This window comes from Mytilus trossulus, chromosome 8 (genome assembly GCF_036588685.1).
Source record: "Mytilus trossulus isolate FHL-02 chromosome 8, PNRI_Mtr1.1.1.hap1, whole genome shotgun sequence".
In the NCBI taxonomy this organism is placed as follows: Eukaryota; Metazoa; Mollusca; class Bivalvia; order Mytilida; family Mytilidae; genus Mytilus; species Mytilus trossulus.
The window spans coordinates 4,083,777-4,110,382 of record NC_086380.1 but is presented as its reverse complement, the minus strand read 5'-3'; the positions used below and the strand labels follow the sequence as shown (position 1 = coordinate 4,110,382).

General features: G+C 31.2%; 2 protein-coding genes across 3 annotated transcripts in view; one reads left to right on the top strand and one right to left on the bottom strand.

The window, feature by feature from the left end:
- The first annotated feature begins 9,895 nt into the window (after positions 1 to 9,895).
- LOC134681530 (uncharacterized) lies at positions 9,896 to 11,818 on the top strand. Its single transcript, XM_063541171.1, has one exon. It carries the CDS (start codon positions 9,902 to 9,904, stop codon positions 11,816 to 11,818), a length of 1,917 nt encoding a protein of 638 aa, XP_063397241.1. The 5' UTR covers positions 9,896 to 9,901.
- A 9,837-nt stretch (positions 11,819 to 21,655) lies between these two features.
- The window catches only part of LOC134728147 (uncharacterized), a 34,304-nt gene continuing 29,353 nt past the window's right edge, over positions 21,656 to 26,606 (bottom strand). The window contains exons 10-13 of one of the 2 annotated variants that reach the window (XM_063592614.1): positions 26,391 to 26,545; positions 25,734 to 25,826; positions 24,316 to 24,336; positions 21,656 to 21,968 (exon numbers count right to left, since the gene is read on the bottom strand). In XM_063592614.1, the coding sequence (XP_063448684.1) occupies positions 21,867 to 21,968; positions 24,316 to 24,336; positions 25,734 to 25,826; positions 26,391 to 26,545 (371 nt within the window). In that variant the 3' untranslated portion in view covers positions 21,656 to 21,866. The remainder of the gene's footprint in view (positions 21,969 to 24,315; positions 24,337 to 25,733; positions 25,827 to 26,390; positions 26,546 to 26,606) is intronic. The other variant, XM_063592615.1, reaches the window with a different exon arrangement.

Genomic DNA, 26,606 nt, shown 5'->3' with positions numbered 1-26,606 from the left:
TTAAAGTTTTTAGACTTCATTAAATTGTAGGTCTTTGTTCCTATTAGTCGCTGCTTGGTCGTTAGTTTACGCTTCTGACCGTAATCATTTATTGTCCTCTTCTGCTCACTGGTACCAGGTTCATCCACAGACCTGACAATTTCTATTTTTGATGGTCGACTTTCACTTGTTTCCAGCGTTAGAACAGACATCTTAGACTTAGTATTTAGTTTTCCTTCTACAATTCCGTTGTGACCTGGTTCAGCAACTACAATTGAGGTACACGGTACATTATTCGAAACTCCTATGGTACAAGAGTCAGTTAAAGTATCCCTAGTGTCTAGTTTACTCTCTATAACTTTGTTGTAAGTAGGTTCATCAATCGAAGTTTTAGTTTCCACTTTCTTTCCTAGAATTTCTTTAAAACAAGGTTCATCATTTGGTGTTCCAGCAGTTGAACAAGAACTAGTATCAATTTTACTGCTTTCTTCAATATTGGGTTTATAAATGGAAGTATTAGCATCTAGTCTACGATTCAAAACTCCAACTCTTTTGTTTCTGTTTATTATTGTCATCACAACCATTGAATTCAATATTATCAGAGAGAAAATAAAAATTCCCATGGCTGATTTTCTTAAAGTTATAAAGTGTCCAATGTTGTCTCTATAAACCTCGTACAGGTCGCATTCTTGCACTGGTGTATCAAAATGGTTTTGTACCCAGATCAGTGATGGAAATAATACAAGTCCAGAAGTTAACATCCACACTTTAAAAGATAGACGAATGGCCATTTCACGTGTGACATATTTTAGACATTTCAGAGGAGTGATGATTGAAAAACATTTCACAAATGTCAGTTATAAAAGTAAATATCCAGTTATGAACATCTGGCTTTGGGTCAATGAGACAATTGAGTAACACATCTTGAAGTTGTGGAAAAGATCAAAATCTTTATAAAAGTAGGTGAATGAAGACACCAGTAACATGGAACCATTCAATAGATCCCATACTCCAATAAACGTATAAAATATATGTAGTTGATTTCTGATTTCCTTTTTAATCTTGCTTGAAACAACAAGAAGGACTGTATTCAAAATAATTATACCTAATCCTTCGATAACAGATATAACAAAGACAGGTCCTCTGTTGTCAAGAAAGTCATCAGTACTGTTTCTCATTGTGTGCACTGAATTGTGTTTATGCAAGTTTTTATATTAATAAAGTAAACTATAAGATTCTTGTTAATAGAACTAGACTCCTCTCTTTCCTCAAGATATGATCTTAATTCCTAAGTATTTTGTAGTATTACCAATGTTATTTCAACTGATCGGGCGGAGCTATGTTTTAATTTGCATAAGGACAGTCTATTTGAAGATGTGTGTGATAAGGATGATTGCCGTTATAATTATTACTGATTTCTAATCACCTATCAGTGTCATCAAAGGAATTTACAAAATAATTACTGGACACTTCATTGATGAGTTTATCCTAATACACCTATCTATAGATGGACTGGTTTATTATGAGCGAACCGGTTAAACTCCGCCCAGTCACGTGAAATAAATCGAGTAATACGTATTTATATTGTTATTTCAAACCATAAAATCAGCTCGTTAAATACCACACGCTTTAAACATGTGAATAAGATATTCATATTACTTCAATAATCATTTCTTCATTTTTGTCATTTTAATGTTCGTGATCATGTAAATGCGTATAATACTTTTTTCTAAATGCAAAACAGGCTTTACCACTATTTTAAATGCCACAAAAGGAATTTTGGGATATTATTTTTGGCGGTTATTGTCCTCACTGCTAAGGAGTTCGGAGCAAAAAAAATGCCGAATCAAACCGTGTATTTTGATTTTTGATTTGTGGTCTGATTTTTAATTTGTTAATATTGTGGTTCAAATGGTCCAACATTAAACTTTTATTTTGGTTCTGTGAATGCTAATTCTCACCTTGTATTAAGATTTTGAGTATTGGATTGCCCAATTTCAAATAGTTTTTGAACGCATATGAAAAAATGCTGAATTAAAGGTTAAAGTAATAAGAAACCTCAAGTCAAAAACAAATAATGCATATGTTTTTTATAACTCAACGGATAGTTTTCATTATAAAACTTATGTACATATACTTTTTTCTGAAGAAAATTCTTTAATTTATTCCTTTTTAGAAGAAGTTTACTTTATTTGAATTGCTTCCTTCCAGCAAGCAATTCCCCCGACATATTTTCCGTATGCAAGGTGACCTCAGTGTGACCCATCTCGTGAAAATCCGGTGACCACAATACGCATGGATGTCCTTAACATAAACTATTATCTGTATTTACATGTTAAACACGTGCTCAATTTCCATGCTTTTTTGTTTATGTTTCGTCAATTGTTGACAAACAGGTGACAATCCTTAAACTTCGGCTTCAAAACACGAATTACCTTCCATATTTTCACAACAACACTGACCGATTGAAAAAAAATTGACGATTATACGAAATTTACACGAAAAAAATGATAAATTCGAGTACAGAAGACTAAGTTTATGATATTTGTATGCGTTGGTTCAAGAATTGGAAGAACATTATTTTCCACTGGTCACTCGTTTCTTATGACTTTAATACTTATAGAAACTTTTGAAAATTGAAATCGTACATTGATTGTATAATTAAAAGACTTTTAATTTGCATATGTATACGTAAAAATTATATAAATATAAACAAGTGAACTCTAAATTGATTGTTGAATTTCAACCGAAATGCAAATGTCCTATTTAATCTTTTTAACTTATTCACTTTTGGAAAAATATGGTATCAAAAATCTTATCAGGTATATTTATCTGCATTGTAGACAATACTTTAACAGACGTCTAGTGCAGGTTGCTGTTTAGACAGTGCATAGTTCCTGAACACTACTCGAAATGTCACAGAAATGTACAAACTATTTCTTGCTTTGTCAATTTTAACGACTGTGGCGGAAGGTAAGTTTTACATTACATAATTTCTTTAAACATCGATATCTTGAACTAATTCTGATTACAGATATGTATAAACTTTTTTATGTTTTACACCATTTTTCGACTAAATATTCATTTTAATACTGCTTATAAAAATTAAGCAAACACAGAAAAAAAAGAAAATTTTAAAATCTGCCAATTAATATACATATAAAAGTATATCGTCCACACACAATTTAACTTTTGTCTAAACTGCGTCAGAAACCAAAATTATGTATGAGGATACAGGTGTCAGACAAATTACTCCTTCAAATTTAGAACGTATGTAAAAGTAGGCCTACTCGGTACAAAAAATAGTGCATTTGATGTCATTGTTAAATTAAACTACCCAACAAATTTGCTGAAATGAAACTTTTGGTGAAAGAGAAATATATTAAGACCATTTTGAGACCAAATGTACTTGTCTATGACTTGAAATTAAAAATTAAGGATTAATGCGCTCCATAGTATACTAATTTAAGATTTCAAGAAAACCAGGGGTTATTTTTAGTGGTACATCCATTCGGAAGGTCTCTTCTTTCTTATATGGCTTTAAAGGAATGTCGAAAATTGGCATGAAGAAAGGTGATACCTGTGCGATTCAGGAAATACCTGGTTTGTAAGAGTTTAAACTTAAGATAGAAATTTAGAAAGTTATGAAAATTGCAAAATTTGGTTGAACAGATAGGGACTTTTAATTGGTGGTCTGACACCTACATAGATAAAAGTCCCGCGTTTAGTTTGTTGTTGTTTGGTCAAGTCAACCATCTAAACAGTCAACCCAATTTAGAGCCCGTCTTTATATATCTAGTATTATAAAACAATTACAAAGTTTTGACCAGGAATCTTTTGTTTTCATATTTGTATTAAATACTTCATCCCTGAAATATCTTTTAAAAGTTGTTTTAAAATTCTTAAAGTCATAATAAACGAGTGACCGGTGAAAAATAATGTCATTTCAATTATTGAACAAATGCATGCAAACATCATAAACTTAATCTTCTGCGCACGATTTTATCATTTTTTTTCGCATAAATAACGTATAATCGTCATTTTTTTCAATCGGTCAGTGTTGTTTTGAAAATATGGTAGGTAATTAAAGTTCGTGTTTTGAAGCCGAAGTTTAACGATTATCACCTGTTTGTCAACAAACAACAAAAAGCATGCATGTTGAGCACGTGTTTAACATGTACAATCAGATAATAGTTTATTTTAAGGACATACATGCGAATTGCAATCACCGGATTTGTACGAGATGGGTCACGCTGATGTCGATTTTGCATACGGAAAATATGTCAGGGAATTGCTAATAAAGTCCAACTGCTTCTAAATATGAACAAACCAAAGAATTTTCTTCAGAAAAAAGTCTATGTACATAAGTTTTTTAATGAAAACTATCCATTGCTTTATAAAATACATTTGCATTATTTTTTTTTAATTTGAGGTTTCTGATGATTTTACAATATGCTTTTGATGAAAACAAAGTAATTCACATAATATGAAAAATCAAAAGGTTATGTTTTTCTCCAATTTTTTTCAACACTGTCTTCCTTGAACACATGGACATATTTTGCTGGCCTTATATTTCCTTAATAGCAAATGTCTTTCAATATATAACAACTTTTAGAAGGCTCGAAATATCGGTACTCTCCGTAAAATCTTGTTACAAACATTGATTAGAATAAACTATTATTGAAGATTAAAACAAGTATCCCAGGTGAGAAAACCTAAGTTTCAAACAAGTCTAGAAACCTGTTTTTAAAAAGTTTATGAATTTAAAATCTTAAAACGTGTCGATTGGTGCATTTGTGTTAATTATTTCATTTATATTCTGTACGCATGATTATGATATATATGAGTATATTAATAAGTCGGCCAACACTTCGTTCACATCTGGACCAGATGTGAACAAAAGAAGGCATTGTAATACCCTCGATGATTTTGAAATAGCTAGTATATAGTAATACAACAGACTAAACAAATAGTTTGTCGATGAAAAAAGGTCCAGCATTTTGATATCGATTCAGTGTTTTGGTTTTGTTGAAATAAATGTAAGATTTTTTTAACATAGAATAGTCAATGGTTGATGATAATATTAGATCTTTCAATTTAATATTGGGGAATAGTAGTGTACAGCGTACAAAATCATGGTGTCGGTTGAATCTGCATGTTTTCTGAGAAAATATTTTCCATAACAAGAATGACTTTATCTATTTTCCATTGATATACAAGCACATAGTGGCGTCCGTAACACCTTCTGGCGATTACAAAAACACTTCAACTTTATAATAAAATTTGAGAATGGAAATAGGGAATGTGTCAAAGAGACAACAACCCGACCAAATAAAAAACAACAGCAGAAGGTCACCAACAGGTCTTCAATGTAGCGGGAAATTCCAGCACCCGGAGGCGTCCTTCAGCTGGCCCCTAAAGAAATATATACTAGTCCAGTGATAATGAACGCCATACTAATTTTCAAATTGTACACAAGAAACTAAAATTAAAATAATACAAGACTAACAAAAATGTATATTTTTTTGTTCATAGTTATTGTATTTCCAATTTGTCTTTATTTATTTTTTTTTTTAAATACGTCAATAAAGTATTACGTTTTATAAACCGAAGTTGATTGCAAACCTTTCGGAGGGCATTACTCTTGTGCAAAATGATACGGCTGTCATTTCTCATGAAGTCAGATGTAAACGTGTAGCAAAAGAAGTGTAGATTCTTTATAAAGTAATATCCATTAATTAGCAAGTTAACTAATGGCATTGCACACAGACAAGTTATATAATAATCATTGTACTGAAATTGTCAATAAGGGGTCCACCATTGGAATAAGATAATTTATCTTATGCCTGAATCATTTTCTAAGGTTAATGACCCCTTCTGTAGCCATATGTATTACGACATTTTCAAAGTGCAATTATATCGAAACAGCAAAGATACTGAATATTAGAGATGTGTAATTTTGTCGTATGCCAGGGGGAAAAGTCGTGCGTGCAAAGCAATACTCTCTTTCGTTTTATTCAGTTTATAAAATATTTGGATTTTGTGGCAAAGATTTTTGCAGATTTTAAAACAAAGGTTTTTGTTATAAATTTTAAAAGTTAATACTCACTTGTTTGTCTATAACGTGCTTGCGTTTACTCTTGGAAAAAAAAACGCCTACACAACCTTTACATTTCAAAAATCTCGGGTTGAGTCACATTAGAATCATAAATCGTAAATTTACTCACAACGCCATTGTAAATAAAGGCAACTGTAGTATACTGCTGTTCAAAATTCATAAATCGAATGAGTGAGAAAAAACAAATCCCGGTTACAAACATAACACATATGATTCAATTATAAGAGGAGAACTAAGACACAACTGACACAAACCATTAAAATGTAACACACACAGAAACAAACTATAATATAACAGTGGCCATTTCTGACTTGGTAAAGGACATTTTAGGAAAAAAAAATGGTGGGTTGAACCTGGTTGTGTGGCATGCCAAACCTCCCACTTTTATTGCAATGTGAAATATTACATCAAAATGACAACATTATATAACAGGACTACAATACAAATAAATGGGAGAAAAGTGTTCAAATGTACCAGGATAATAATTTGATACGCCAGACGCGCGTTTCGTCTACATAAGGCTCATCAGTGACGCTCATAGAACAGAGAAAAACACGTATAATATCTAACAATAGGTAACAGCAAAAGGAAAAGACAAAACAGATAAAAAAGAGTATACAAAACACAACAAAAAAGACTTAAGACAGAGCAACACGAACCCAACCAAAAACCGGGGGTGACCTCAGATTCTCAATGAGGGTAGGTATGTCCCGCTCTTCATGCTTCTACCGTCATGCTGTTCACGTGAGTGGTGATTTGTTTTAAGGTTACACTCAGGGAGGGGACAGGGCTTTGGTAATTGAAACATATCCGTCGTCATTTTTGAAACAGATATTGCACCATGGTCAACTCGCAATGGCGTCCGAATAACAGATATTGCACCATGGTCAACTCGCAATGGCGTCCGAATAACAGATATTGCACCATGGTCAACTCGCAATGGCGTCCGAATTACACAAACAGTCCATGGTCAACTCGCAATGGCGTCCGAATAACACAAACATTCATATAACATAATATGTAAATAAGGCCGTTAGTTTTCTCGCTTGAATTTTTTTACATTGTCATATCGGGGCCTTTTATAGCTGACTATGCGGTATGGGCTTTGCTCATTGTTGAAGGCCGTACGGTAATCTATAGTTGTTAATGTATGTCATTTTGGTCTCTTGTGGATAGTTGTCTCAATGGCAATCATACCATATCTTTTTTTTTTATATTCAATAAAACACAATATTCCAAAATAGACAAAACTCAATAGAAAAAATGAGAATTATTGTAATATGTTTTCATGGAAACACTTTTGTACGTAATAACTTAAGATCGTAGTGAATATATTTGATAGTTCTGTCTTGACAAATTAGCCTGAGCATGTAGGTCGAGCACCTTTATATAGTTGACTAATGTCGTTGTCTTATATTAATTTTAGAAACTGACATAATTTTTAATAAAATAAATTGATGCCTTGTCATCATCCGACATGTATGATCGACCACCATCATCCGACATGTATGATCGACCACCATCATCCGACATGTATGATCGACCACCATCATCCGACATGTATGATCGACCACCATCATCTGACATGTATGATCGACCACCATCATCCGACATGTATGATCGACCACCATCATCCGACATGTATGATCGACCACCATCATCCGACATGTATGATCGACCACCATCATCCGACATGTATGATCGACCACCATCATTATTTAGATATAAATATCTCCTCGTGACAAAAAAGATGAATAGATGGTAATACAACATGCAATTATATTGTGTAACTTAGGGGATATATAACTTGTCTTACATAAATCCTGCCAATTATAGACAATTTTATGCACTTTCCATTGTTTTAAATCCAATTTGGACTATATTAGAAGATTTACAAAAGCCTGGACATTCAAACATTGACAATTAAAAAGAGGGACGATACAAGAGGAACAGTCAAACTCATAAATTGAAAATAAACTGATAACGCCATGGCTAAAAACGAAAATGACAAATAACATACACCAAAGACAAAACAACGAAAACTTAAGACTGAGCAACTAGCTATAGAACCCCACCAAAAACTGGGGGTGATCGCATGTGCTCTTGAAGGGTAAGAGGAATCAACTTATAAGTAATTTCAGAAAAAAAATCATTCAAAATTCGAAAACGAAAAAAATGCCAATGTAATTTGATAATAAATCTAAATTAAAGTTCGTTGAAACATACATTACACAATGTACACCGAACAGTTAGCATCAATGACATCAATCGGTTACCACAAAAAAAGCGCTAGAGCTTAAATGACTTTTTATCCTAGTTTTCAAAATACATTCATTGTCTACTAAAGAGCGGCAATCTATATGTGTCCCCTTCGTGTAAAAGAAAGGTGGACATATACATATAACGTTTTAATCTATTGAGTGATTTCCATGTCCTCCTTTTGAATTTTTGTTGAATTAAAGCGTTTTTTATGTTCAAAATGTTAATTTCCTCTTGACCTTAGGTAGAACATTTTACATTCTAATCAAATATACAGTATATGTTCTGCAAGAAAAGTATTTTACTCCAGTTCCATATACTGTGAAAACGCCTTTTACAGATTGGACCTAGATTTCAACAGTATATTCATTATTTATGATAGTTATGATGTGAGGAGCTCATGTAGAATATTCTATCACGGATATCCATCGACCATTGGATTATTTTGATGGCGGCAAATCTCTGGTAATTGCGATGTTAATTCGCGTTCCTTACTTTTACTTACTAGTATTGTTTGTGTTTGCCTCCTTATTATTTCTTACTGGTTTTGCGTTTAGCAATGACTTTAAATATATATTCAAGTCAACAGTTGGAATAAAGGATGCCAAGGATACTGTCCAGATAGCTTGATATCTTGACTTACAGTTATATCTAGCATTTGACCGAGAATAAAACTTGTCGACAGAGGATACAGTTTCAATTTTCCCTTTGGAACTTTACATTTCGGTGTAGCAACTTTTCAGAAGGCCACATTCCAATCTTGAGTTTCATATTATGATTTCATGAATGCGTGTTGCTGCTTACAGGAAACTAGAAGTTAGAATCAACGCGTCATTTGGAATCGTTTATGGACATCGAAATAATTTGATTGACCAAATCTAAATATATGCATCATAGTCACAGATGACCACAACTATTTTGCGGTGATCGAAGCAACAGTTACGCCCGTCTTGACGTCCCGAAAACGACTCATAACTGATTCTTTTTTTTTATAGAAGTAATACGAGTACCCATATGAAGCGGAAACTACCGAACATTCCGAATACATGTTCTCGGTGGTATTCGTGTTGCTGAATATTTCTAATTTTTCTTTTATCATTTGTAGACTGTTTGGTAATTGCCGTTGTTTTTATCAATGTATTGTCTGAAATATGTCTACTTATTATGCGTTCGATATGTAATCTTTAGTTTTGCTTTTGCAAACTATGTTGTATTCCTTTCCACCGAAAAATTTTAATCATATATTAATGATAAAAAAAATCTACATACAAAATTGATAAAACTCACAATATATGAATAAATAGTACTAATTAAACTTAATAATGATTTTTGCACAAATAAACATGGTATACGTCAAACCTTAACTTTTTTTTAACACTAAAACATATCACTGTTCAAATACATTTATTTAATAATAATGTGGAAATCTTATCGGATAAAGTTTTTTATAAAATATATTTCCGGATTCACTACATGCTTAAACGACAATTCAACTAATAGTATTATTATTTAATTTTGTACTTTGTACTTTCGTTTTAGAACAAAATGGGGGATGTTACTCAAGATTGTGCTATTTGTTTAGAGACGTTGAAAACACCTAAAGTTCTGCCGTGTTCCCATTTATTTTGTGAAGTATGCATTTCAGAGTATATAATATCGACAATTACCAAACCAGAACAAAAAACCTACAACTGCCCAGTGTGCAGAATCGAAGTCGAAGTAAACAATCCAAATAGTCATAATTCCTCTTGGGGTCCTGCTCTTCCATCAGCTGAATGTTGCAGACAAATTGATACAAATCATCCAACCATGCAAAATAGACAACAATGTCACCCATGTGAACGTTCTGAGAATGTATCAATTGATGCCACAGTTTGGTGTAGTAATTGTGGTGAGGCTCTCTGTCAGAAATGTTGCGATCTTCATCGTCGGTTTAAGACTACTACAACACATAAAACTTTTACAATTACTACTTCAACTAACGATGACTTTACGTTCTTGGCAGAAACAAATGCGTTTTGCAGTATACACGAGACTAAGCCGTTAGACGTGTACTGTTTAGACCATTCAGTGCCATGTTGTGTTGTTTGTCTAACTGTAAACCATAGAACGTGTGAGGTGAAATGCATCGAAGAATTGGGTGATATAAAAGCAGAAAATATTGAGCTTTTTTTGATTGAATTAGACAATGTAAAATGCAGTTTAAATGAGCTGATCAAACTAAAAGGTGAAAATAAAGAAAGCTTAAAATCATCTTTTCAATGCATGGAAAAAGAGGCTATATCAACAACCACCAATCTGAAGAAAAAAATGGACGATCTCTGCCATGAATTTATCAAAACGTCAAGTTTATTGCAAGACGATTTACTAACCGAACTTGATAACGTCATAAAACAAGCACAGGGACACACATTAGTTTTAGATGATTGGACTTCAAGATTAAGAACAGTTAACTCCTTTGGATCAAGAAGTCAAACATTGGTAGCAAAAGAGAATATTAAGGTTGAATTAGCAAATAAAGAATCAAACATCAAAAGACTCTTGAATGAAAATCAGGATATTGGTGTGTCAACTGGTTTTAAGGATATTTCAGAAGCTTTGTCAAAGGTTGAAATGCTAGGGAAAATATCAGTTTTAAAACACATCAACAAAATTTCAAATAAAAGGAACAATTTATTCAAATCCAATCGTGTTCAACTTGAAACATTATCACTTAAATTTCGGTCTATATTAGGGTTAAAAGAAAAAGAATTTTCGAGTGGTGCTTGTATAAATTCCGAAAAATGTGTTGTCATCTCTTCAACTGGACTGTGTGAAATTATAAACTTACAAACTAACCAGATTGTCACCTCTGTTTTCATTAATCAAACAGGTACACCCAAACGCATATGTTATGACAAAAGTAGTGGACGTTTATTTGTGACTTTCAATGGCAATTGCGGTGTAAGTTGTGAGATAAAAGAAGACAACATAAAACAAGTAAAGTCGCACACTTTCACAAACTATGTATGTGGAATTGATATGTTTGACACTACACTGTATATTATGAGCAACAACGTCTTAAAGACTCCTGATTTGCAAAATCCAATGGTGTTCATGAGGACTACTGCATCTGGAATATCAGATGACCTAGCAGTCGATAAGGAATCAGGACGATTAGCTGTTACAATACAAGAGTCCAAATGTGTCAGCTTCACAACATTTCAGGAGACAGAATTGAAAAATACAGTTCAGTTAAAAACAGCACCAGTAGCTTTGACTTTTGGGCCAGATGGCATTCTTTTTGTCGCAGAATTCAATTGTTGCATTAGTGTTATATCGAAAAATGAACAGAACTTGCGACCATTGAAAGAAAAACTTGAAAAATTGAATAACGTAAGCGATATATGGACTGATAAAGAATCCAATACCTTCTTCGTTTGTGGAAAGAACTATGTAGAAATATATGACATACAGTGGTAACAGTCTCACACATAAGTTAGTGTAATTCAAAGTCTGTAGAAAAAATATGTTATTTTTCCTTGACATTCATCTTAATGTTATTGAAAATTTATAAATGCGATATTCGTTTGTTGTAAAATATTCCATTCACACAATGAATGATGCGTGATCAATGTACCACCGAAGTTAATTAGTTCATACGGTGGGGATTGCCTATTATGAAAAAAAAAACATTTACTAAGGTCTAAATGTAAAAAAAAAAAAAAAAGGAGACGAATCTAAGCAAAATTACAAAACCAAATCTTCAATTCTCCCAGTGATGTATTTAAATCTATTAACCTAATTTGTGTTAATCATTAAACCAGGGTGTCGGTCGTTCCATTCCACTAGTGGTCTTCAAATTTTCGCATTGTAATAAAATCCTGGTAACTTCAGTGAATAACAAAGATTTTCATGACAGTCAAATGAAATAATTCATTTGAAGGTCAACGTACTTATTCATGTATAAATAATTTTAAACATGTCAACTGTATGGAATATGTTTACAAGTATTCCTAAGTGTGTCAACTAACCTATAATTTCTTATAACATGGGATTTCCATATAAGATTGCAAGCCATTGATTTTAATAATTTGAACTCCAATTACCTTTTTACTAGTACCTGAATCCAAATCGATACTGTTAATAATTTTACCTGAATCCCAAACAATATTGTGAATAAGTTTACATGTATTCAAAACAATAATGTGAATAATTTTACCTGAATCCATATAATACATGATAATAATGTGAATAAATTCTTATAAATGAATAAGTTACGTCTTTGTCCTAAGTCAATTGGTGGTAATAAAGTCGCTGAACAACAAATGAACAATCGACTCTTACTTAAAATCATCGTGTTTACACTTGAACAAGGAAACTGGTGACATATGTGTCTGCTTACCCTTCTGGGTGATCTGAGATCACTTCCAGGTACTTGGTGAGGTTCATGTTGTTCAGTCTAGATTTTCTGTTTATATGTTGTGTGCTTTTGTTTCTTTTCTGTTTTTTTTTTTTTTTTGCCATAGTCTTGTCATTTAGCTACCAATTTTAAGAATGAAAATACTTTGCTATCTTTAGCCTCTTCTTTGTTGTGACGTAATCTCATAAGTAATCTGACATAGCGGACTTGCGAGGGATAATGGACGAATGTGTGCCACCATCAATTGAGTGGAAAGATGAGTTATTTCATTTCTTCCATCTTCTTATATTATACACCTAGACAGATGTTGCAACTTCAAAGGGAAATGGCTAAACATTGTTTAAACTGTCGTTGGTTGATCTTATAACCCAGCTTGAGTGTGTACTGAATAATACATAGCAGCTGACATAGCCATTTGATTGATAAGTTGTTTAAGTACGCTAGTAAACCAGTTGCTTTTCAATTTTTCTATTTAACATAGTTGGCCCTATATGTTTGAGTCAACACCTGTAACGTTTTTAAAACTTTTGATCTTATTTTTATAATGTATATCGAATATCATTTCTTGTGTTTTTTCTAGGCTAAGGGGAATTACTCCAAAGCCACTGGTATTAAAGAGATAATCGTAACTGCAATTACGATTATCCCAATATGGCGACGGCAGATATAGGTAAAATCTTTACAGTCATTTTACTCAAATGTAGCATGTTTTTGTCACTAGTTACTCAGCTGCAAGGTTCTTCTATACCATTCCATCATATTTGAATCTTAACGGTGCACTGAAATTGTCTAAGCGCTTAACTCTATGGATTTTTTCTTGTTTGATAATCGTAATTTCTTTATCGGATAATAGTAACTGAAAACTATTAAATGTGTCTTTCAGAATTTCAATGGTATTGTGTGTTTTGAAATGCAAATGTACAGTTAATTGATAACATTAACGGGAAATAAAAATAAATGAAGAAACTTACAGGTTAATATCTAAAACAAATTTACTTATTTATCTCACGATTTAGTGGCATTTTTTCTGCAAAACCGTGATTTTTTGTCCCAGCCACTTTTTAAAAAAATGAGTTTCATCTTTACACAAGTATTTTTTTGTGCAGTCAGTACATGGAATAAGATTGAACATTTTTTAAGCAAAGAAACATACTATATTTAGAGGGACTAATAAGCTATTGATTCCTGAATGATTCAAAATAACCAAAATGGCATTTCCCTATTGACATTCATCACACTTCACAAAGACAGTACGTATACGAGACGAGACATGGTCTGTTCTTCTTTCCAAAAAATCAATTTAAATGTTGGTCTAATAATAAAAGTTCAGGTATAATTTTTTTAAAACAACGAAAAGTGTTGAGCATCACGGCGGCATGGCAGATCCATCAGGAACAGTCGTTCAACTTTAAAAGTAAAAATATCCAAAATCCAATGAAAAATATAATCCAAAATATGTATAAATCATTATCCACCGATCGTTTAGGTCACTCCACCATATTACAGACTAGGGGAATAGATCTGGTGGCATGGATGGAGGCGATTATATACGGACACATAAAAACACATCTTCTCTATACTCTCTATTCAACATTCATGCTCAATGTTTGCAAGAGATATACACATACGGGTCTTACAAAAGAAAAGATGTTTTAAAAACGACCGTTTAATTGTTGACAAAAAAGAGCACACCAAAGGGACCAGAGCGATACAATATTTTTGTTAATGTCTACCTCGAAACGGTTCAAATCTCCTTCAGTATCTGGTTTTAAAATTAAAAAAAATAAAATCAGTGTACAGCTTAGTATGTGTTTTGATGAATATAATCATTCTCGTTACTATTGCAATATAGAGATTGTGAGAAAAAATCCATGTAAATATGTCCACTACAAAACGGTCACCTACGAAACAAGTATTGGAGATTTTTATTTTTTGTCAATTCTATTCGTGCAAAACAGATAACAAGGGTTAGTTTCATGTAATTTTCAGTATGTTATCAACATAGAATAGGGTTGATGTCAACTACGAAACTTTTAGTCCACTACGATCGAAACGGTTTTGTCCACTACGACACTAATGACAATGTCCACTACGTAACATAAGTTGTACGTTCATATGTGAAGTACTGTCTAATATTTATTGATAAAAAATGGTTCTTACATTCAGAAAATAAGGAGATCTTTATAGTTTATAAAGTAAACCAAATTGGAATGTCTATAGGAGACATTAAAATGCAATAAGATGTGCGTTTAAAGTCATAAGAAACCTCAAATAAAAAAAATAATGCATATGTTTTTATAACTCAATGGATAGTTTTCATTGTAAAACTTATGTACATATACTTTTTTCTGAAGAAAATTCTTTAATTTATTCATATTTAGAAGAAGTTTACTTTATTTGAATTGCTTCCTTCCAGCAAGCAATTCCCGAGATATATTTTCCGTATGCAAGGTGACCTCAGTGTGACCCATCTCCGTTCTCGTAAATATCCGGTGACCACAATACGCATGGATGTCATTAAAATAAACAATTACCTGAATTTACATGTTAAACACGTGCTTAATTTCCGTCCTTTTTTGTTTATTTTTCGTCAATTGTTGACTAACAGATGACAATCGTTAAACTTCGTCTTCAAAACACGAACTTTAATTACCTGCCATATTTTCACAACACTGACCGATTGAAAAAAAAATTGACGATTATACGAAATTTACACGAAAAAAATGATAAATTCGAGCACAGAAGACTAAGTTTATGATGTTTGTATGCATTGTTTTAAGAATTGGAAGAACATTATTTTTCACCGGTCACTCGTTTCTTATGACTTTAAAAGCAGTTTCGTAATGGACAAATGTCCGCTGCGAAACAGTACATACATTATGAAAATGATATCATTTTAAAAATAGCTCTAAAAATAAAAATTTCGACAAGTTGATTTTTCATTTTTTTAGGTCTGAAATTCACACTTTTATTGAAAAATGCCCTTTTAACAGACTACAATATGCATAACCTTTTAATATACAGTCGAAAACCAGGTTGAAATAGAACAAAAGAATCGAAGCTCTTTGTTAGAGAAGGCGATAAATGTTTACTGTATTGTTTACTATAGTGACAATTTTTTTTTAAAGTAAATAGAAACAAACAAAATTGCAATTTTCTTCTCAATTACAATGTGTTTTATTTCAAAAACACCATTTGCATAAGTTTTCAATTTATCTAGTACATAATTAAGCAGAACAATTAGATATCAAGTCAAAAACATGGGTATCTTTCAAGTTGGATGACGAAAATGCATAACCTCAGATTTTTTGGAAAAAATTAGCATGGACGGAAAACATATCAATCTATTAGTTCAGTCATTTTCGTGTCTGCCCTTCCATTATGTGACTGAAGAAAAGATTCCAAAAAATAGGTAACAATTGTATCGAAAAGAGAAAATCATTTCATACATCGTCTCGCTTCAGATTCTATCATGTCTTTATATTAAAGCTACAGGTTGACTTTATAACACAAAAAAATAACAGTACTAAAAGATGAAATATATGGGTCAGTGAAATACCTATCTAATGAGTCACAAAAACAGAGAAGGTGTGTTCGAATAGCTATATTTTTACTGAAAGTACTTCACGACAGTCTTACAAGTTGGATGTTGGAAATGCATATCTTCGAAAAATTCTATTTTTTTGTGTGTGATAACTTGGGTTTATAGTCTTCATACACTAAAAAAATCTAGTCTGCCCTTCCTCGAAATATTTAATCAGAATTTTTTTAAATATTTATGAATTTTCGAAAATTCCACCTGACAACCGATCAGACAATAGTTTTAAGTTGAATCAATGCAGACAAGATCATTAACTGATGCTCCTTAGCTAGTTGATACATATGTCTTTTAAAATATAAATGACATATAAGGATCGTAATGGTGCAATGTGGATAAATTTATCGGTTTCCAAGAGCAAAATTGGTAGCGCGTCATCCCTACAATGGCTTCCATTTCTACGATTGTGAAAATGAACTGGCGTAATGGAGAGATAATTTTGACGTGTTTTTCCCATATCCAAATTTCTTGAAGTTGTTCACCCTTCCAATTTTATGATATAATATTATGAAGGTGTTTTCATTAGAACCATTAATAATATATGCACAAAAAGATATGGCATAAGATGTTGAAAATTAATGCATCACCATAATTTCATCATGTGCTATCAGATATACGTTTTTAGTGTCAATTTCAATAAAACACTATCCAGTTACGATTATCTTCTCATATTTTAATCCCATAATTACGATTATCTTTTATTCCGAGTTACGATTATCATTCTGAATTTTTCAACGGCAATTTTCAAAGCGCTTAGACAATTCCAGTGCAACGTTACGATTCAAATAATTTGTAAGAATAAAAAGAGATGTTGTATAATTGCCAATGAGATAACTCTACACAAGAGACCAAAAGACACAGAAATTAACAGCTTAACGTCGCAGTATGGCTTTCAACAATGAATAAAGCCCATGCCGCATAGTGAGCTATAAGAGACCCCGAAATTACAAATGTAAAACAATTCAATTGAGAAAACTAACGGCCGAACAAATGTACAAAATTATTGAACGATAAAAGTGTAACACAGCAAGAAACGACACCCTCAGAGTTACATGCTCCTGACTTAGGACAGACACATACATATAGAATGTGTAGGGGTTTAACATATTAGCCTGAACCAAACAATCCCCCTTACCTTGGACAGTGGTGTAACGGTACAACATAGGAAAAAATCATATATTTTTTTTAATTTCTCGATGACAAAACGATCAGGACAATTTGCTTCGGTTAGGGAACAGAAACAGAGAGGTGTTGTCAATATTGTCTATACCATGACTCTCTTTTTCATTACAAAATATAGGTAACTGTGACTTGATTATATGTTTCTCTGTGCCTATTTTAGTTCATTTAAAATTCAGACCAAATTGAAATTTGATCATCCAATCAAACAACACAACTAGTAGGTTAACTGAACTGTAGAGGATACAAAGTATAAAGTTGTTAAATGAAGCAACCTTGCAGCCCCATATGAGTTGAAATCAACTTCATTCCTAGTAGGAATTTTTATTGCTGTAGGTCGTTTGAAAAGTGTTTTCTTTTAAATTGCTGAATGTCAAAATTTTGTTTTCATACAATTCTTTTATGGGAATACGATACCGTTTATTTATGCAAACTCAAACCCACCTCAGGGTTCTTGATTTTATTGCTGTAAGACCCATTGGTTACCTTGAAGTGTTTCTGTTCTTTGTTTGGGTTGTTGTTTCTATAACCTATTTCCATTCTCAATTTTATATTTAAAGATAAAGGCAACTTTGAAGCATGTATAGAAAACTAAAATAAGAGATGATTCAAAAGCGTGCACTGGACTGTTTTAAAGCAATTTGAAAATTAATGGATACCTTTTATAAATTGAAATATAACAAAATAAATATCAATAAAAAGTTTAAGCAACACTTTCTTTGTGGCCACTAAGTAGATATGAGGTCAAATAGGATTGTAAGTAGACTATTTTTCATCACTTTGCACTTTGATGACTGACTGTTGATCTGCTACATCTTCTTAAATGAAACAAATTGCAATTTAGTCAAAAGGTTCATAAAATTACAATAAGTAAAGGTGGACAAGACTTAGAAGTCACTGTTAAACGACTCAATAAATAGTATTAAGACATTGTTAACAATGACATAGGGACTTCTGTTTCCTTCAGTCAATTTCATCAGAATTACAAGATCCTTCAAATATATCATACCAAATTTCAGCTTATCTGGTCATAACAAATATAGGCAATATTGGAAAACAAAAGAAAAATGAATCAATAAAAATGTAAGCCTTTTATTCAAATGTAACATAAAATATCTCAAAGAAAACATTATCACTCCAGTAAACAAACAAGCAGCTTTTAATGTAATTTATATAATGAACGTAAAATAAATCATACTGTAAACGTCATTTCCAGGCATGTATCTTTCTAAAAAATTTATTTTAGTGCATTCACATTATGCATCAATCGGACTTTATATCTAACTATTAGGTATTGGTTTTGTTTTTTGTTCAAAGCTGCATAGTTCCCCAAATGTGTTCCCTTTGTTGGAAAGTTGATTATTTGGCATTCACAACTCTCCCTCCTTATTTTTATATTCAGAATTAAGTTTTCATAAAAAAAATCTTTTTGCCACACAGGACCAACTACGTTTTCTCAAAATTTAAATTAACTACATTAACGTGAAATATAAAACATCAAAGCACACCTGGTTGTCTAACAGTAATATAATCAAAATTGTTATTACATGTCTATAGCATTTGGCAGCTTCCATATGCATTGCAGATATGACATGGTTTTGGTTACATTTTGATTTACAAGAATTTCATTGGTCAAGTAATTTCTCTTTATTTCTGTCTGACTAATGGCTTGACTAGCAGGTCAAATTCAATTCTGACCAGTTATTGCATAAAGTTTTTCACTATAAATCACAATATACAAGGCTTAAACATTGAGACTGAAAAATCACAAACACCAGAGATATCAATCAGCTCAGGCGATATGAATGTTGTAAATTTTCAAAAATTGCTCTAGTTTTTATGAACCAATCATGTCCTACTAGTGTTAACTGTTGCTGAAAGATGCTTATGCTTCCACCTAGCCAACAAATAAATTATTACTATCAGCAACTGATTAATTAATGTTGTGATCAGGCCAAATAAAAGTATATGTGTGGTTCCAGTTACATCCTGAAAATAAATAGGGTAGGTAGATCAGCAATTCATTTTTTTATTCCAATATACTGTTGTAGAATAAACAGGTATGTTACATTTCTAGTCAGTTTTGTTGCATTCTGTTTAGAATTTGTTGCATTTTAACCATATCAGATACTTCTATAATGGAAATTAAGATGACAGAAGTCCGTGAAGTCAAACATTGAAATTCCAAATCCACAAAATGGGATCATTTAAAAATATTTTTTCAGATATGGAAAAAAATTATTCTAGGGTCCAAGGTTTTAATCAAGGGTCAGTGGTAAGGCATACCACCTTTAATCTTTCATTTTGCCTCAGGATCCCTAACATTCTCCTGATATCATTATATTTACAATAGAGGTAAAGGATAAGTTACAAATCTCATAAACTGATTGATATCTCTGTAATCAACACAAGGTTGATATATTTTCTATAATAAAACAATTTTCTCTTCCAAGGTGATAATATATATTTTGGTATTTCTTATCAAATTCTGGATTCAATATCTACTTCCCAGAAAATAAAAATCTAATGTGAAATTATACAATCATGAAACAAGTTTAAATGATTCCTAACAACTAATAAAACATTCAAAGATGAAGTAAAATTTCTACTTGAAACATACCAATTCCACTGAGGAATTAATCCAACTATACTTAGAAAAAGCACAGTTTTGAGAGCTCAAATGATATAAATAAGTTATTTAACCTGTTCCTTCTTTTGATAGTTAATTCACAACATATTTGACTATCATGTAAAAACAAAACCATGTGTTCACTCCATTCCAGTATATTTGAATACCCTTTTACCAAAATTACTACATTGTTGTATTATTTTCATTCATAAAAAGTTTCAGTTGAACGGGTTTCACCATATTGACATTACAATCTAAACAAGTCTAACTTGTAATTTTTTTCTCAACAACACTCTTAGACAATCAGACTACTTAAATATGATAATAATAACTTAGATATCATATAAACACACCATTTTATAATTTCATCAAGGTCCTAAATATAATCAGGCTACAAGAAATATTGAAAGTTCAGAAAAATATAATATTGATAAAAATTTTAATAGCTCAAACAAACATATTCTATGAAATGGTCAGAATTTTCTTTTTATGTCATGACTTAGCTAATCATGAGTGTTGAAATGTCCACCAAATGATATAACAAAAATGTGTACTTGGTTGTCAAGTAATATAAATATTAAATCTTAAAAAATGCTCAACTACGTCTCAGAAATGTTTTCCCTTTGATATGGATATTTTTCATGACAAAGAAGTCCCGCTGTTTGCTCTTGATGGGTCTACGGTTTTAAATTCATTAAGTAACTACCTACTAACAATATGATAAACCAGAATAAAGGTTTATGTAATTGTATGTGTAAAAAAGTTCACCTTTTTATATATACAATAACTTGTACACACTCAATTCATTTGTCAAGTTTCTAGATTGGTGAATCAGATTAACTTCAAGGCTAAACATTTGTTGTTGATACCCTAAACAAAAAACAATAATCAAATCAAAACAAATTTAATATCCATCAATATACTGTACTTAACAGTGTAAATAGGTTAGTTATCACAGTTCATTGTGCATCAACTTTTATTTGAGAGTTACCCTGAAATGTAATATACCCTCTGTACATGCACGAATACATTCACATTAAAATATGTTCTACCGTTAAATAATATGGATAACTTTCCAATATTAATTCTAACATATCTTTGACATTTGTTTGTCAAAGACATTTTATTTTCACTGCATTCAAATTCATTATACTATGGATTTATTATTTGTCAGATACAAAAATTCATCGGTATATACATAAATTCAAATTTTCAATTTAGTATATATTTTATATAGATTTACTTGTAAAATGTGGCAAAGCCATTAAATCATATAACCACACAAAATCCAAAAAAAAAATGATTCCACTTAAAATAAACGAATCCACAGCTTTAAAGCCACAAATGTTGTTTTATTTCAAATTTGAGAATATATAATCATTTATATGTAACCTTTAAAAATGTTTTTGAATTAACAATGTAATCAAATTTGACAGAACTTCAAAATAGTTTAATTACATATTCATAATAATCATTTGTCTTTTGAAGAAAATATTTTGAAACATTTTGTGATGAGTAATACAACAAATGTAAATGCAAAGTTGATATAAATATCATGTTTAATACTAGCTATATGTAGGTAGGGACTTTGATACACTGAAAAAAACTATTATCTAAATAATGATTGTGTTGCAAATTGACATGGATTTCTTCAGCACCATACAAAGGTAGATAACTCTTCAAGTTCTAAGGGGAGATAATTCTAAAAGTTTCCTCCTTGTGAATATTGGTGTTCAGTTTTAATTCCTCCCCAATTTAAAATCTGTTTGTCTGGATTTTCATCCCAATCCTGTTCTAGTTTCAACTGAAAATATAATAAATAAAATTATGAGACATGATATATCATTTTTCAATTAAAGTTAAATTACATTATACATGTATAATAACACCTACCTTTGAAAATCTATAAAGGTTTATTGTTAGTCACACAATTGAGTTGCTACAAGGATTATTAGTAGGTATTTTAAGATTATAAACATTGTTTTAATGTCAAAGGGTCTTTATTTGTTATCATTGTGTAGTCATCATTATACCAATTATTATAAATTTTGTGAGTAAAGATGAGCAACGAATTCAAACGTTATTAAAAAAAACCACATATTTTCTTTATATTTTGTATACAGAGGTTGGCAAAACCACGATGTCAAATATCCACAATTCAAATATGCATGTTTTTAATAATGAATCCACAGTAATTTGAACTCTGTTGGAGAGTTGTATCATTGGCAATCATACCATATCTTCTTATTTGTATATTGGAAGTTTTCTCATTTTGACAACCTTTTGATGACATCTTTTTTTTTATTTATTTAGTTTTTCTTTTCATCAAAGACGATTCATGAATGAAAAAAACATTAATTAAAAAATCCACATACATGATGTAAATTCAGATCCTAAAATATTTTGATCAAACAGATTATTATAACATATCATGAATCAAACGACATAGTAATATATGTATATGTTCCGGACCATATGAGTATCTGGACCATACGCGTATGGTCATGACCATATGGGTATATACTCATATGGTCCGACCATACGCGTATGGTCGGACCGTACGCTTATGGTCGGGGTAATCAACACGATTACTTTTAAACTCTTCATTAGATGTGACCCTTCTTGATGTTACGTCACTAAAATGTCATTTTATCATATATTAAAAAAAATAATAAAAAAAAAAAGTTTCACACAGTTAATATTACTTTCTATTTGTAAGTACAATTATAAGAAGATGTCAAAATTAAATGAACATATTGTCAAAGGAATTTTATTGTGTAAAGTAGGTGACATCTGAAATGTCTGTTTCTTTATTTTCTTCTATTCTTTATTTCTATTCTTCTATTTTAATCTTAATTATAAGACCGGTATAATAGCATTTAAGAGCCATGAAATAGCTACTGCCTTTATTTAATTTGATCTGTGACATTCATTTTACGATATATGAGATCTAGAGTTTCTTGAAAACACCGTAGACACATCGGAATTCTCCGAGTCGATATCACTGCACGCAGCCAAAACTAGCAATCGCAGAAAAGCTTCATGTATGGTACCGTGTGAATGTCATTCTACGTATACAAAAGCATACACGAATACAATTAGCGATGAAAACTAAGATCAACTGACTGTGGCATCAATATTTAATATTTATGTAGCTTTTAAAGTGTAAAATAAATACATTTTTTGTAAACACATTTGTTTTTAAGATAAAGTTTATTGTATTATTTCTATTGTATATTTGAAAAAATACCTATCTGGTCCAAATACTCATATGGTCCGGCCCGTTAATAACCAAATGAGTATAATACTCATATGGTCGGACCATACGAGTATACGCATATGGTCATGACCATACGCGTATGGTCCAAATACTCATATGGTCCGGAACATATATAAAGAGGGTAAGTTCTGATTATATATTTCATAATAAAAGATAAAAGAATATAAAAATCCACACCAAATAAAAAAAGATAATTTCATAAGAAAAACAAATCACCATATTTCAACGGAATACACCATATGAAATATTAATTCACAAATGCCCTTTTATTTTTTATTTTGTGATGGTATTGTTGGTTAAAAAAAATAGCCTTTTACCAAATGTAGCAGCCAAATAAAATTCACACAGAAAACAAGATTTTTATTTTATCTTTTAAGCATCATTTGAATGTCTTCAGGGCTATTTCATGTAAAAAAGAGTTGACAAAGCAGTTTATCATTTCAACTTTTAATTTAAATTTCCCCTCCTCATATTTTTTTTTCTAATAAAATTTTAGAAAAATATTTTGTGTTTTCAATTTACCATTCCAACTGTACTATCTGGTAAAGAATTCATTTAATTTAGAAAAAAAGTACTTTCTGACCATTTTGCATGATTTTCTGTGAGACATGCACTAAATTAATAAAAGAGGACTTATTTTTTTAAAATACAAATTATTAATTAAAAGCAGTCAACTTACAAGTCTCCTTTTCAATTACAAAAAAATATTGGACTTTAACACCAAAACTGATATTAACAAACACATTCACTTAAATGATACCAAAGTCACATAACATTGACAAGGGAGGTAATAACAGATCCTGTAAAGCTTTGGTATTTTCTAGCTGTTGAAACTATTTCTATAATGATGGTGTATTTCATTGTAACTTACTCGGCTAAACTTTCTCTCAATCTGTGGATTATAGAAATTAAGTTCATACCACATCAAGGATAAAGCAGAATAACAAACAGGAAAACATAATAAACTCTAAAATGACTACAAATTATTCAGACCTGCCAACATTTATGATTTAAGGGTGATTTCTCTTGTGAGAGTTTTTGACTTGAATTTTGAAATAATCCATTATCTTAATTGAAAACTGTGGATTCATTAGTATGCATGTGGTACCAATTTCTGTTTAATTAGTAATGGTAAACCTTGATTTAAAATGTTCAACTGAAGATTTTTTTTTAACCACAAATTTATGTATCCAGTAAACTATGACAGTCTGCACCGTTAGCCACAAGTCTGATGCCCCAGACTAGTAAATATTTTTTTAAATCATACAGGGACAAGTTTTAATATTTAGTATCTGGTCTAGTATATAAACAAGTTTTTGGCGCAGACTGCTATGGTTTTCCTTGGTTCATGAACTTGAATACCCAAGAAAGAAAAAAATTCACAGTTCCTAAAAAAAAGCATACAAAGAAGTCAAAATTTCATTTTGGCAAACATTTACTTGTTTTAAACCACAGCAAGTAAGACATAACACTTATGAAATGTTTTAGAGATAGCTAAGGTTCTCCTGTGCTTAGAATCCCTGTGGAGATTTTATGCTGGCAGGTATGATAATATTTCAACTAAGAAATGAAAACACAAAAGTTTAAAAGGCAAAGTAGTTAGTAAAGAAATTTTCAACTTGGAGAATATGATATTTTCTTCAGTTACAAATAAATACATGCTCTTATCTATTATCAATTAATAAATGTGTACTAATGACACTTTTTAACATATGGATTTCTAAATTTGAAATTGATAAAATCAATCTAACTACATTTGCACCAAATGAAAGTGGACAGAGTTCCAAATCAGTTTCCCTATATCTGTATTCTTTTAACTGAAGAAAAGACAACCAAAAAGTTTTGAAAGCTATACAACAAAAATTTGCAATGAGGAGTGTTATAATACATGTATACAATTTATAAGTCTAAATAATTCTGCCTTATGAAAGTTTTTTTGTTCTTGTTTGTTTTCAAATTTCAAAGTTATTAAACATATGCATTTCATTAACAGTTACATAAATGTGTTTAAATATATATATATGTGACATTTAAGTCTTTTCATAATAGTATATTCATAGTGTCCAGACATTTAAAGCTTGTAAGCCTTGAAAAGATAGAATTCTGAAAGGACTGTCCTCTTAAATTTAATTTATAACAAGAGGGTAAATTTTTACTCCCAAATGATAAGTTTTCACAACCGAAGGATAAATTCAAAGGGTAAATTTTCATTCCATAAGGATAAATTTTCATAGGATTTTTTACTTCCAATCCATTCAAAATATTCAACAGTGTCTTGTACAAATATACCTTTCTCTGTTTATGTTTTTCTGTTTCTTTTTTCTCCCATTGTTTCTGTTCATTTTGTTTATCTTTTGTAGCAGTTGATCCACAACCCCACACCTACAAAATAAGTATAGCTTCATGTAATATCATTTCAAAATTACCTTCTTCAATCACAACCCCACACCTACAAAATAATTATAGCTTCATGTAATATCATTTCAAAACTACCTTCTTCAATTTCTCAATAAGTATCACAACCCAACACCTACAAAAAATGTACAGCTACATGTAATGTCATATCCAAATTACCTACTGCAATTTCCCAATAAGTACCACAATCTATAGACATATTTACACTTTTATGCAAATTTGTCTGCCATTACATAAAATCACACAGGTTTCCGTAAACTTTGAAAACATAATTTAAAATATTTGACGTCACAATTTAAGTGATTGTTGCTTGACGTCAAAAGGTGATTCAGAGTCGATCTAAATTTATTCGGAGGCAAGATGTAGCTAAATACCAAAAGTGTAAATACATTCATTGCTTCAGAAACTGGGTAATGGAAAAGTTTCTGGCATGGCATTTAAAAGAGTTGTTTCCTAATTGCATTCAGAACCACCTTAATCAAAGAAAATTAATGCAACTAACATAAATGAATCTACATGAAGAATTCTTACCTCCAATTTATTAATGCCACAATTCACTCCATAATGCTCCACCTTGTCAAAATCTGATGGGATAACTATAATTAAAGATTTAGGATCTTTTCCTACATGTATTCCTTGTCTGATATCTCTTGAATATTCATTCCATAATACCATAGGTCCACCGGCTGAAACAAAAGCACATTTATGTACATTTTACAATCAAAACCCAACATTATGATTGTAATT